Source organism: Nomascus leucogenys, chromosome 15 (assembly GCF_006542625.1).
Source record: "Nomascus leucogenys isolate Asia chromosome 15, Asia_NLE_v1, whole genome shotgun sequence".
Lineage (NCBI taxonomy): Eukaryota > Metazoa > Chordata > Mammalia > Primates > Hylobatidae > Nomascus > Nomascus leucogenys.
The window spans coordinates 69,890,784-69,904,984 of NC_044395.1; the positions used below are offsets into that span (position 1 = coordinate 69,890,784).

General features: G+C 42.4%; 1 protein-coding gene across 2 annotated transcripts in view; it reads right to left on the bottom strand.

Moving 5' to 3' along the window:
* The window catches only part of SCUBE2 (signal peptide, CUB domain and EGF like domain containing 2), an 84,369-nt gene that overhangs the window by 64,077 nt on the left and 6,091 nt on the right, over nt 1-14,201 (bottom strand). For both annotated transcript variants that reach the window (XM_030828674.1, XM_030828673.1), the window contains exons 3-4: nt 7,850-7,975; nt 2,939-3,073 (exon numbers count right to left, since the gene is read on the bottom strand). In XM_030828674.1, the coding sequence (XP_030684534.1) occupies nt 2,939-3,073; nt 7,850-7,975 (261 nt within the window). The remainder of the gene's footprint in view (nt 1-2,938; nt 3,074-7,849; nt 7,976-14,201) is intronic.

The window sequence follows — 14,201 nt, forward strand, 5'->3', positions numbered from 1 at the left end:
TGTTCCAAACTAGGCAGCCCAGCAAATGGCCCTAGCTCTTTCCAAAATTGGTCTGGTTGTCACGTCCGGGATGGTTTGTCCACCAGAAGGGAAACAGCTCAGAAACATTGGAAATCCCCCACTCTGGTGCACCCCAAGATCAGGGCTCCACTGAAGATTATTTCTGGAAACCAAATAAAAATATGCCTTGTGAATTGGGAGGAAAACATGACATAAAACGGGTAACAGGTCCTGCTGAAAGCACAGCCTCCACTTTGCCACCCTGACACCTTCCCCGTTGCCCTGAAAAGGCATCAGTACACCATCTAAATATTCTCAGAACACACAAAACAAAAGAGGAGTGCTCATTCTGAGAGCCTGAGCACCCATGAATAGGAACAAAGGCGGGCCGGGGGTGATATGTTTCTCTCCAGCCTACCCTCATTATATGGGTGAAAACACACAGTCTCTTTATCACAGCTTTGGAGTCTATAAGGATAAAAAATAAAAAATAAAAAATCAGTATCTTGAGCTTTCCCTCAGAGTCAATGATTATGATGCCCTATATTAAAGAACGTTTTGTAAATAATTATTAAAAACAACAGCAATAGAAAATACTAGCTTCCTGTGTTACCTTCTTTTAATCACTTTTAAGGTATCCGCTGTGGGTTTCGTTTTGTTTTGGTTTGTTTTGTTTGTTTTGTTTTTTTTTTGAGGTGGAGTCTTGCTCTGTCGCCCAGGCTGGAGTGCAGTGGCGCAATCTCGGCTCACTGCAAGCTCCACCTCCTGGGTTCACGCCATTCTCCTGCCTCAGCCTCCTGAGTAGCTGGGACTACAGGCACCCGCCACCACGCCCGGATAATTTTTTGTATTTTTAGTAGAGACGGGGTTTCACCGTGTTAGCCAGGATGATCTCAATCTCCTGACCTCGTGATCCGCCTGCCTCAGCCTCCCAAAGTGCTGAGATTACAGGCATGAGCCACCACACCTGGCACCACTGTGACTTTTTAAGCCTACAGTTTCATAGAGTTTAATGTGCACATCAGAGAGGAAATCCTAGAAGAAAACTTTTTACAGACTGTTCTAATCAAAACCCTAGGATGCAAAGGTTCTCCGTTACCAATTCCTATAATCTGTTGGCTGACACTCCCATGAATTTGCCAAGCAATCAGGTTGAAACACAACAGAAAATCACAGAGAGCACTTCCAGACCACAACTCAAATTCTTGGATTTTGGTTTTAGTTCCAGACAAAAATGTTCACTTTAAATACTCTTTAGGGGATCCAAGAATGTCTGAATTGTAGAAAATTTAGAAAACACAGTTTGCAGAAAGGAACTGCATTTGTATTTGCTTCTGTTATGAGGAGCCTGTGTCTCTCATCAGTCTGGGGGCTTGCAGGAGGGGAGAGCGGGGCTGAGCCAGGGCTCTGGAAGTGCAAGGAGAAGAGGTGATCTTAATCGCTACCAGCTGCTTTGTGACTGGGTGGGACCCAGACTGGGAGGGCTCAAGCGATGGCTTTAACCTGCAGTTCCCACATCCCTCCCCAGCCACCTGCAGAGGAAGCCAAAGTGACTAACCAGGAAGCAGCTTTGAGCAATCAAAAGGAGAGATGCCCTGAGATTCAGATCACTCTGTGCCACTGGCCTCCTAATTCATTCCCACCTCGAATTTGGCCTGCATCGGACAAGAGTGCAGGGCACACCAATGACCCCAGAGAACCTGGCAGGAAAATGAAACCCAACTGCTACTTTATCAAGGGCCACACCTGGCACAAGATAGGAAATCTGCCTGATCAAAGCCAGTGCGTGTGACTTCCCCGCCCCCAACGCTGAGAATGAGCAGGCTCTGAGTGATGATAACCATCAAACCCATTGGCCCCTGGGGGTTCCTCTGACAATTTTTCTTAGTACCCAAACAGGTATTCTAGTTAGGTATAAGGTGTGAGCCGCCATCCTTGGAAAATGAGACAAAAATCATCTTCCATGAAGAAACCCTTGAAAAGTTACCAAGACCAGGATTAAAACAATCTATAAATTTGTGATTAAATAGTAGAAGAACTTAAAATGACCTCGTTCTTAAGTAATGGGAAAGAATAAGCAGCACATGGCCAAAGGGGTTAATAGGCTAGTATTTAGGTCACTTCCCCTAAAAATAGGCAGATGCAACTCCAAGAGAAACACAGCCACCAAAATGTGACTCTTTAGCTTAAGAAAGAGCAGGGAAGAGTTAAAAGTATGACATTCAGTTAAAAATAACTGATTGGCCACATGTACTTAATGCCTCTTCCTCTCAAGAATCTACTAAGTAACAGAGGAATGAAAAAAGGTATAAACTCAAAGCAAAGAGAATGAAAAGAAGGACATCAGAAGAGAAGAGTTTCCGGCAAATTTACAGAGGAATGATAAATGGTGACATAGGTGAAGGAAACCACAGCACGGAGAGTCCAGGGAGGGAGCCCTTCTGCCCCTCGGAGCTCAAAAACGCAAAACATGGAAGGGCCAGATCTAGCTTGGGGCTGAAAACAGGGCACTTCATTGAAAGTCTGCATGGGAAGGATCCAGCCTCCTCCCTACCCACCCAGAGCAGGGAGCAGGCTCATACTGGTGCTGTGGTTTTCAGCACCTTTTTGAAAAACTTGGCAGATCATCCACTATATTGCTCCTGAGACATCTAGTCATGTTTGAAATGTATTCTATGTAAAGATTAGAATCAGAGAATGTGAGAGTTTGAAAGGACCTCAGAGCTCACCCAGTCCAGTGCACCTATTTTGCCAGGTGAGGAAGTTGAAGTTCAAATAACTTGCCCACGGTTACCCGGCAGTGGAGTCTGGACTCGTCCTCAGGCCTCCAGACTTTCTGTGCCCTGTGCTTCCCCTCTAGGGTCAGTGTGTGTGTGCGTGCACAAGGGAGGGGGTCTCAGATGTGACTCTGCCCTCATCCACAGCTGGGCAGAGGTACCTTCCGAGCGGTGAATGCAGGTGTGCTGATTGTCACTCAGGAAAAACCCCTCCTTGCAGCAGCACTCATAGCTCCCCATGATGTTGACACAGGTGTGCTGGCAGCCGCCGTTGTTCTCCAGGCACTCGTCCACATCTGGAAGGAGAGAGGGATTAGCCATTGCTTTGGTGACTGTTTCAAAATGCCCCACCTCACCCAGCAGCTCAGGGGCCCTGCTAAGCAAAGATGAGGTTCCTCTTCATGTCCCTGCACCACAGAAGCTTTCAGAATCAAAGTCAGTGAGGTCCACAGACAATTACCCAGTCCTTATGGGTCTGGGGCTCACTTGGCCAGGATCGCCATATGGACACAAGATCATCAGCTCAGTAAATATTTGTTGAACACCTTCTCTTTCCAAAGCATGGTGCTAGAGGAGACAGCAAAATATAGATAAGGAAGATAAAATTCCTTCCCTTGGCCAGGTGTGGTGGCTCACGCCTGTAATCCCAGCACTTTGGGAGGCTGAGGCAGGCGGATCACCTGAGGTCAGGAATTCAAGACCAGCCTGGCCGACATGGTGAAACCCCGCCTCTATTAAAAACACAAAAATTAGATAGACATGGTGGCACATGCCTGTAATCCCAGCTACCGAGGCAGGAAAATCACTTGAACTCGGGAGGTGGAGGCTGCAGTGAGCCGAGATCATGCCACTGCACTCCAGCGTGGGCCTCAGAGCGAGACTCTATCTAAAAAAAAAAAAAAAAAAAATCCTTCTCTCTAGGAGCATACCCTTTAGCAAGAGACAAATACACAAATGATTCTGATATAAGGCATAAAAGGTGGTACAAAGGAAAGAAATCACATCTGGTCATAGGATATCAGGATGAATTAAGGACAAGCTAATAAAAGATGGGCCCTTAGGATTGTCCAATTATAAATCAGGAAAGAAGGGATTATAGGTGGAAGAGAGCGTAAGCAGTAGCACAAAGGCTGGGAGGCATGGAGAACATTCAGATACCAGTGGGTCAGCCCATTTGGTTGGAGCATAGGGCACATGAGGGAGGTTACAGGAGATACAGCTGGGAGGACAGACTGGGGTCACACTGCAGGATCCTGAATACCAGGCAATGAAGTGCCTACTTAATTTGGGAAGCAGCTGGGAACCACTAGAGTAGGGGAGAGAGTCTGGCCCTTCACTTTGAGAAATACAAGGCAGCAGCTGAGGGCAGGACAGAGGGAGGGGAAGAATGGGCAGTCTGGGAGTCCAGCTTCACACATGCATCTGCAACAGCCACAGCTAGCACTAGTGGGGACAGCACTGCGGCTGCCGGGGATGCTGGGAACCAAGCCAGAGAAGAAGACTGGGTGGACAAGGTGCCTGCAGGGCTGGGAGCCTTGTGGGCTATGAGGTGGGCATCATTAGAGGATGGAAAGTCGACACCAAGGCCTTCCGGAAGGGAAACATGGAAGGCCAGTGCTGGGTGCAGAAATGGGAATGGAGATATGGTTGCCCCTGACCCCCAAGGCAGGGAGGTGATCTGCCTGAAATGCTGAAATGTAGGGCTAGGTCCAGTAGGAAGTGGCAAACCTTAGTGGGGAGCTTGGAAGAGAATCTGCTGGTGTAAGCACAGCTTTGGAAATCATTTATTTGTAGTTGCCTGATAAAGTGGTGGAGGCTAATGAGAGAGCCAAAGGCAGGAGTGTGGGAAGGGAGCAGAAAGGAGACAGTCAGAGGTAGAATCCTAGACCCTGCCAGGGGCAGGCAGGAGGCAGAGGAGATGGCAGGAGTCCCAAGAGCCTCCAGGGAAGGAGCCAGCAGAGAGATAGGGAGGGAGGAAGCCTTCTGCCACACACTGTCAGGGCGGCCTTAGGGGACCTTCCTCCCACTCTGCCTATGATACTTTGTGCACAGCTGTATTGCTACACTTACTGACTTGCATCCTCAAAATCCTTTACTCATCTACCTCTACTAGATTGCAAACTCCTTGAGGACAGAGATTTTTGTTTTAATTAGCACAGCCCTGGAATACAGCAGGTGCTGATTAACTATTCAATGCATGAACAAACAAGCAGGAGAGGATGGCCTCACCCGAGCCAAAGAAGAAAAACTTCCAGAAAAGTTTCAGACAACAAAGGCTCAAAGAGAAGGCTGATATAAAATCAATTTATTTTCTCCAGTCTAATTTCTCATGTGCCAATCACTAGCTCCTGGGCATATCCATAATAATCATAATAAATAAAACCTCACATTTAAATATCTGTTATCTGGTTTCAAGCTTCAGATCTTATAGTCCTCTATCCTCCCACACTACTGAGCAGATGCCTGACTAAACTGATGGGACTCAAGCCATCCCCCGAAGCCTAACAAACTTGCCCTTGTCTATGCCAAAGGGTGAAAGAAGCACATTCCAGAGGATGAGCCGTGCTGAAACACACCTGGCCTAGGTGTTCCACAGCAAGACTCAAGGTGAGCAGGAGAGGTCTGTCTCCCTGAACACCAACTCCTGGATTGGCTGCGAGTAAAGGTGTGCTCCCCTCTGAGCTGCCACACCCCCACCCCACCTTTAACCCCCAATTTCTTTTCTCCAAGGCAATCAGAAATGTGTCATTCAGCTAGCTGATGCTGTCTGGTTGGATAAATACAAAAGTGTGTATCCACGTACGCAAATATCTATCACTAAGCTGGTGAGCTTCTCCAGACCATAAAACAGTGTTTCTCAACCCTGGCTATGTGTCAGAACCCTGAAGCCTGGATGCCACCTCCAGAGATACTGACAGAGCCAGTCTTGGATGAAGTCTAGGTGATGGTGTTTTTTAAGCTTCTCAGGTGATTCCAGTGTGCGGCCAGGGTTGAGAACAACTGCTACAAAGCCAAACAGCTATGACGAGCTCCCAGACACTCCAAAAATAGAAACCGAAGGCAGATGGGGTGAGCTGTATAGAAGAGCTGCCTTTCGTTTTTCAGACTTGCAGGCATTCAGGATCTTGAAGTGCTCTGTGTTTAGTGCCAAAGCTAAGTGGTGTTTGTACCTTGTGTCTTCTAGCTAATATATTTGTGGCTAATGTGTGGTTAGGAGGCTGAGGAGATTGAAGGGGTCATCCCAGAGAACTCAGGAGAAGTCAGGGCTCTGAGCTTCTTTCTTGCCACAAACTGGGTCAGCCCTTTCAAATCTGAATGTTGGGGAAGTGTCTATGTGTGCCGGTCCTACTCTTCTAAATGTACTTCATTTTCTTGTGCCTTCCTTTTAAAGAGTCCTTACCCCATTCAGAAATACTCCGTAGATGCTCAAGGTCTCTCTGCAAGGCAGATCCTTGCTACTGAGTCCACAAAGAGATCCCACAGAGGGGAAATGGAGATACTCTGTGTTGATAATATCTGCGTTATTGGCAAAGGCAAGAAAAGACTCTGCCTTCAGGGTTTCCAAGCAGGCCGATACTCAGAGCCGCCCACCAGCCCTGGCCCAGGTTCCTAGCCCCTGGATGGTTCTTGCTCTTAGGAACCTTATACTACCCCCCGCCACCCCAGGCTGTGGATTACAGCACAACAGTAACGATGAAGTCTGCCATCAGATACGCATCCTCCAAATGCCCTCATTGGCAAGTCAAAGGGAAATTTCCCCCTGAAAATGGAAAAAAAAAAAAAGAGCAACCCATGTGGTATGCCTCCCAACAAATCACACACTGAAAATGATTTCATTTGTCTGAGTTTTTAATTAATGTTGATTCCTGCTCTCAGGATTGTCTCTCAAATATGCCTTTTTGTGGTACTGACTGCCTAGAAGATTACTGGTTCCCTCACCTGCAATCAAGTCTTACTGACAGTTGCAGGCTTGGAAAGCCATGTGATGTGTCACCCAAAGCCTGATCTCTCACACAGGGCACCAACAGGAAATAACAGAGTCCATCAGGATGGAGCTCCAGGAGACACTGAAGTGAGATATAGGTCATACGAGGGTTAAGTCCCAAATGGAAATAACCTCTCCTCCACTCCAGAGCCCCAACACACAACACACAAGTTCTGTCTGGACTTTTTCTAGTTCCTTTTATGCAGATCTCAAAGCATTTAATCAAAGGGCCATTCCTACCACACCATAAGGGGGAGTCTGAATGGCTGTCCCCACAGAGCCAGGGCCTGGCTCCGCTGCTCCTTAGTTGGCCAAGTAGACCTCGGCAAGTTATCCATATGAAGGGTCGTGAGTGTCATATTTTCAAATATGGCTGATGCCATATTTTCCCATGATGTTCTCCTGTACAACTAATATCAGCCTTAAAAAGCAAACCACAAATACCTATCTGCCAGGAGTGCTGCATCCTCTAAGACTATCCAACGCTCAACCCCATGAAGTTGCTAGCTGCTTCTAAGTTCTGTTTTATTCCTGGCATAAGGAATGAATGTAAACAACACTCTTTGTAGTCTCTAACTCAGGGACTAAAACTCCAACAGATGTTTCTGTTTTGTGGAATACTAGGAAGATGTTCATGGAAGATTTCTGTTTTAGTTTCTCTCTTTTTCAAGAAAAAAAGGGGGGTCTAGCTGGCTGTAACCCCAGCACACATTTGGAGTCTTCAGGACAAGGAGTTTTTCTAAATTCTAAAACAGAAACACTTGCAGCATTGAAAAAAAATGGTTATAAGTCAGGACTCTCAACACAAGACCAAAGATCTTAAAAGGTGACAAGTCAATGCTAGAAAGTCAATAAATAGTAATGACGATGTCACCCATCTCCTTGGACTAACAGAAGATTTATGTTATGAATGATCACATAAAACTAAAACATTTTACCTCATTTTCTATCACGGAGTCTGACTTCCAAGGGAGCAGAAAACACAAGGCTCTGAGCCTGTTTTTGTCTTCATGAGGAGGTCTTCACCAAGGGAAAGAAAGGGGTGGGAGAGTGAAGGAGAACTGCCATTTCCAAATGCCTTCCTTACCAAGACAATTATGACCGTCATGAGCCAACATGAAGCCATCAAAACAAGTGCAACGGTAATTGCCTGGAATATTCAAACAGTCATGGACACAGCCTCCATTGAGCTCATTTCCACATTCATCGATGTCTGAGGAATAAAACAGAAGTAAACCAGACAGGTGCTATTTCTTTAATGTGAAAACATATGCACTTACCTTTTAACCAGCCATTCCACTTCTAGGAATCTACCTGAAAATACATCTCTAACAATAGGAAAACAAATATGCACAAGGTTACTCACTGCAGTGTTGTTTCTAATGACAAAATACTGTAAACAACCTAAGTTTCCATACATAGAAAAATAGTTTAATAAATTATGGTACCTCTACTCCATGGACTACTACGCAGCTATTAAAAAAAGAGAGAGAATGAGGAAGATCTCTATGAACTGATTTGGAGTAATTTCTAGGATATACTATTAAATGAAAAAATCAAAATTAAAAGAGTATCTGTAATATGTTATCTTCATGTAAGAAATAAGAAGATATAAAAACACACACAAAATTTCAGGATACGTTTTTGCAGAACTGACAAGCTTATCGTAAAATTTACATGGAAATGCAAAAGACTCAGAAGAGCAAAAACAATTTTGAAAAAGGAGAGCAAATTTTGGGGACTTTAACTTATTATAAACCTACAGTTATCAAGACAGCATGGTACAGGCATAAAGACAGATGTATAGATCAATGGAACAGAATTGAGAGTCCAGAAATAAATCCTTCTACTTATGGCCACTTGATTTTAAACAAAAGTGCTAAGGTAATCTATTGGGAGAAATGCTTCTCTTTTCAACAAATGGCACTGGTTTAATTGGATATCCATATTCAAAAAGATGACTTTAGACCCTTATCCCATAACAAAAATCAACTCAAAATGGATCAGGGATCCAAATGTAAGCATTAACAATATAAAGCTTTTCAGAAAAAATATGTGATAAAAATCTTTAAGATATTGGGATGGCTAGGCATGATCTTTGGGTGCACTTTGGGAGCCTAAGCCAGGAGGATCAATTGAGCCCAGGAGTCGCTGGCCTGGGCAACATAGAGAGACCCCCATCTCTACAAAAAATAAACAAAATTAGCCAGGTGTGGTGGTGCACGTCTGTAGTCCCTGCTGCTTGGGAGGCTGAGGCAGGAGGATTGCCTGAGCCGGACACTGAGACCGCAGTGAGCCAAGATTGCACCACTGCATTCCAGCCTGGGTGACAGAGCAAGACCCTATCTCAAAAAAAAAAAAAGGAGAAAAAGAGAAAAATCTTTAAGACATTGGATGAGGTTAAAATTTCTTTGATATAATACCAAATACACAATCACAATTTTTAAAATTAATAAACTGGAGTTTATCAAAATTAAAAACTTTTGCTCTTCAAACGGTATCAAGAAAATGAAGACAAGCCACAGATTGGTAGAAAATATTTGCAAATCACACACCTTATAAAGAACTGAAAAAGAACTCTTACAACTCAGTAAGAAGACAAACAGCCTAATTTTAAAATGGGCAAAATATTCGAATAGACATTTCAGCTACAATGATATGCAAATGACCAATAAGCACATGAAAAAATGCTCAACGCCATTAGTTATTAGGGATATGCAAATTAAAACCACAATGAGATACCATTTCACATTCACTAGAATGGTAATAATTAAAAAGACAGACAATAACAAATGTTGACAAGGATGTGGAGAAATGGGAACACATGCATTGTTGACAGGATGTTGATGGGTATGTAAAATGGCATAGCCACTTTGGACAAGAGTTTGGCAGTGTCTTTTCTTTACTTTCTGTAAATGTACAGTTGGATATAATTAAAACAATCATAATGTTGTGAAACCATCACCACTATTCATCTCCCTAACTCTTTTTATCTTGTAAAACTGAAACTCTATGCCCATTTAACAGTAACTCCTCATTTCCTCTTCCCTCTCTTCCCTCAAGCCCTGGTAACCACAATTCTACTTTCTGACTCTATGATTTTGACTACTCTAAGTATCTCATATATTTAGAACCAAACAGTATTTGTCTTTTTGTGACTGGCTTGTTTCACTTAGCATAATGTTCTCAAGATTCCACCATGCTGTATAGCATGTGACAGGATTTCCTTTTTTAAGGCTAATATTCCATTATATCATGCCAGTAATCTCAGCCACTTGGGAGGCCGAGGTGAGAGGCTCACTTGAGCCCAGGAATTTGAGACAAGCCTGAGCAACATAGCAAGATCCCATCTCAAAAAAAAAAAAACAAAAATATTATTTTGTACATAACACATATTGCTTATCCACTCATCTGTCAATGGACACTTGGGTTGCTTCCACCTTTTGGCTACTGTGAATAATGCTATGAGCATGGGCATACAAATATCTCCTCCAGACCCTGCTTTCCACTCTTCTGGGTATATACCCAGAAGTGGAATTGCTGGGTCCTATGGTAATTTTTTTTTTTTAATTTTTGAGGAACTTCCACACTGTTTTCCATAGTGGCTATACCATTTTAAATTCCCACCAACAGTGCACAAAGCTTCCAATTTTTCCACATCCTCACAAACATTTATTATTTTCTATTTTTTTGATAGTAGCCATCCTAATGGATATGAATAGCATCTCCCATTTGTAGTTTTGATTTGCATTTCCCTAATCATTAGAGATGTCGAACATCTTTTCATGGGCTTATTGTCCATTTGCATATCATCTTAGCTGAAATGTCTATTCAAATATTTTGCCCACTTTTTAATTGGGTTATTTGATTTTTAGTGTTGAATATTAACAGTTCTCTACATATTCTTGATATTAATCCCTTATAAGATATACGATTTGCAAATATTTTCATCTATTCTGTGAGTTGCCTTTATATTCTGTTGATATTATCTTTTGATGTACAAAATTTTAAAATTTTCATTAAGTCCAATTTGTCTATTTTTTCTTTTGTTGTATGTGGTTTTGGTGTGATATCCAAGAAATTATCTCCTTGGCAGTTTCTTAAAAAGTTAAACACAAATACACCATATGACCCAGCAATCCCACTCCTAGGTATATACCCAGAAGAAATGAAAATTTATGTCTATACAAAGACTTTCGGCCAGGCGCGGTGGCTCACACTTGTAATCCCAGCACTTTGGGAGGCCGAGGCGGGCGGATCACGAGGTCAGGAGATAGAGACCATGGTGAAACCCTGTCTCTACTAAAAATACAAAAAATTAGCCGGACGTGATGGCTGGCGCCTGTAGTCCCAGCTACTAGGAGAGGCTGAGGCAGGAGAATGGCGTGAACCCGGGAGGCGGAGCTTGCAATGAGCCAAGATCGCGCCACTGCACTCCAGCCTGGGTGACAGAGCGAGACTCCGTCTCAAAAAAAAAAAAAAAAAAAAAGACTTTCATGCAAGTGTTCACAGCAATATTATTTATAATAGCCCCAAAGTAGAAACAATCAAAATGCCTATTAACTGATAAATGGGCAAAAAAAACATGGTATATTCATACAATGGAATACTATTAAGTGATACAAATGAATGAAATGCTGATATAAGCTACCACATGGACAAACCTCAATAGCATTTTGCTAGGTGAAAGAATTTAACACAAAAGACCGCATATTCCACTTACGTGAAATGTCCAGAAAAGGCAAATATACAGATACAGAAAGTAGATTACTGGTTGCTTGAGGCTGGGACTGGGAATGAGGATTAGCTGTACAAGAACATGAGGAATCTTACTGAGATGAGGAAAATGTTTGTATTATGGTGATGGTTGCACAATTCAGCTGATTAACTAAAAATCACTGACTTGCAAAATTAAAATTGGTGAATATTATAGTATGTTAATTACACCTCAGTAAAGTTGTTAAAAAGGAAGCATACATTTATCTGCTTATTAGTGCAAAATAAATACAGAAAGGTAAAACCAGAAACTACAGAGATTGGTGACCCACAGGGCACAGGGAAAGGGTGGAAAGAATGAATATAATTAATTGTATACATACAATTAATACATGTTTAAGGAATAAGGGAAATGCATAGAAGGAGGGGACGGAAGTGAATAAAATTGGAATACAAAAAGAAACAAATGAACCTAACGTATTATAAACTAATAGTATAACCATACTGAAGGGGATGGGGAAGAAAAATATTGACCTAAATAACACTGTGAAAAACAACACCTTGCTTGGATGCTTTAAGGCTAAAAACAAAACAGCTGTATGCTATACTCTAGTAAATATTGTACTCTAGTTAGTAAATCTGCTTTACTCACAGGGTTATGGACTCGTAATTCTGTAAATATCTCTCCTGTGTATTAGGACTGAACAAAGAGGTAAACACATTACAGATAATGAGCGCCAGATTTCTCACTGTTGGAGAAAGTTAGAATAAGCAAAGAGAGAATAGAATGAATCTTTTTTTTTTTTTTTTTTTTGAGATGGAGTCTTACTCTGTCACCCAGGCTGGAGTGAAGTGGCGCGATCTTGGCTCACTGCAACCTCTGCCCCCCAGGTTCAAGCGATTCTCCTGCCTCAGCCTCCCGAGTAGCTGGGATTACAGGCGCGCTGTAATTTTTGTACTTTTAGTAGAGATGGGGTTTCACTATCTTGGCCAGGCTGGTCTTGAACTCCTGACCTTGTGATCCACCCGCCTCAGCCTCCCAAAGTGCTGGGATTACAGGCGTGAGCCACTGCATCCGGCCTAGAATGAATCTTGTGGTATTGGTTTGGAATTCAAAGTATCAGTGTAACTAATTGTTTTTAATATATATACAGATGAATAAATAAAAGGAATAAATATAGATACGTGTGTATGTGTGGGTGAGTATGCATACATGTATTTCCCAGGTAGGAATGATGACACCCTAGTAGCAATGACAACACCAAGCATCCAGATCTTGGTTTCTATAGACCACTTCCCAATAAAAGGAAGCAGAACTCCTTGGAGAAGTAGTTCATTCCAGGCCTAGGGAGGAGAAGCTATAAGATGATTCTAGAGCATATTGTGGTACCAGAAAGTTAGGAAGTCCTCAAAAAAGTGACATCAAAATGACACAGTAGACAATGTGTGGGGAGCTTCCAATGGCTAAAGCAAACAATTTGAGCCAAAAATAAATATAGATGTAATAAAGTAAATATGCATCAGTACATAGTGGTATAAATTAATAAATAAGTGGGGAAGAGGGAGAGATCTTCCTTACAGAAAAACTTCAATTAATAGATGTTTAAGGAATTAGAGAAATGCAAAATTACCAGGAGACACACATCACAGTAATAATTATTGCAGGCAAGATCCACAATTGGATGCTAACATCGGTGGATGAAGATTTGAGGAGAAACAGGATATTGGCCTCAAAGTATCTCCCCTAAGAAATGTATCTATTGCAAAGGGCAAAAAAAAAAAAAAAAATAGTAATTTTGTAGCAGAGAAACCCAGTAAATCCCATCTTGCTCAGGCAATCAAGGTTAACATCATCAAGAATGGGACATGTTGACATCATGTGCCCATGATGTGCTACACTGAAAAGGATACAACAGCACCTCTGTAGCAGCCTGGCCAAAAACTCAAACCTCAATTTTATCATGAAAAAAACACAAGACATTCTCTTATATCAATTATTGTTTTTTGAGACAGTGTCTCATTTTGTCACCCAGGCTGGAGTGCAGTGGTGCCATCATAGCTCACTGAAAACTCCTGGGCTCAAGTGATCCTCCTGCCTCAGCCTCCTGAGTAGCAGGGACTACAGGCACACACCACCACACCAGCAATTTTTTGTTTGTTTGTTTTGTTTTGTTTTGTTTTAGAGACAGGCAACTCACTATGTTGCCCAGGCTTGTCTCACACTCCTGGCCTCATGTAAGCCTCCCTCCTTGGCATCTCAAAGTATTAAGATTACAAGCATGAGCCACTGCACCTGGCCTCATATCAATTCTTATAATGACATTAAGACAAATGAAGTGAGCAGTACTCATCAAAAGTTTCAATGTCAGGAAAGACTGAGGAACTGTCACAGACTGGAGGAGACAAGAGACACAACTGCTAAATCTAATGCGGGACTTTACTTGGATTCTGGAACAAAAAAAGAATGGTAGGGAAAAATGGTGAAATTTGAATAAAGTTTGTAGTTTACTTAATAGCATTGTGCCAGTGTTGATTTCCTGGTTTTGATAATTGTACTATAGTTATGTAAGTTGCTAAGATTAGGGTAAAATGAATGAAGGGCATATATATACACAGATGAACTCTGCACTATTTTTGCAACTTTTCTGAAATCTAAAATTATGTCCAAATAAAAAGTTTTTTAAAAAGAAAAATATAGGCTGGGCGCAGTGGCTCATGTCTGT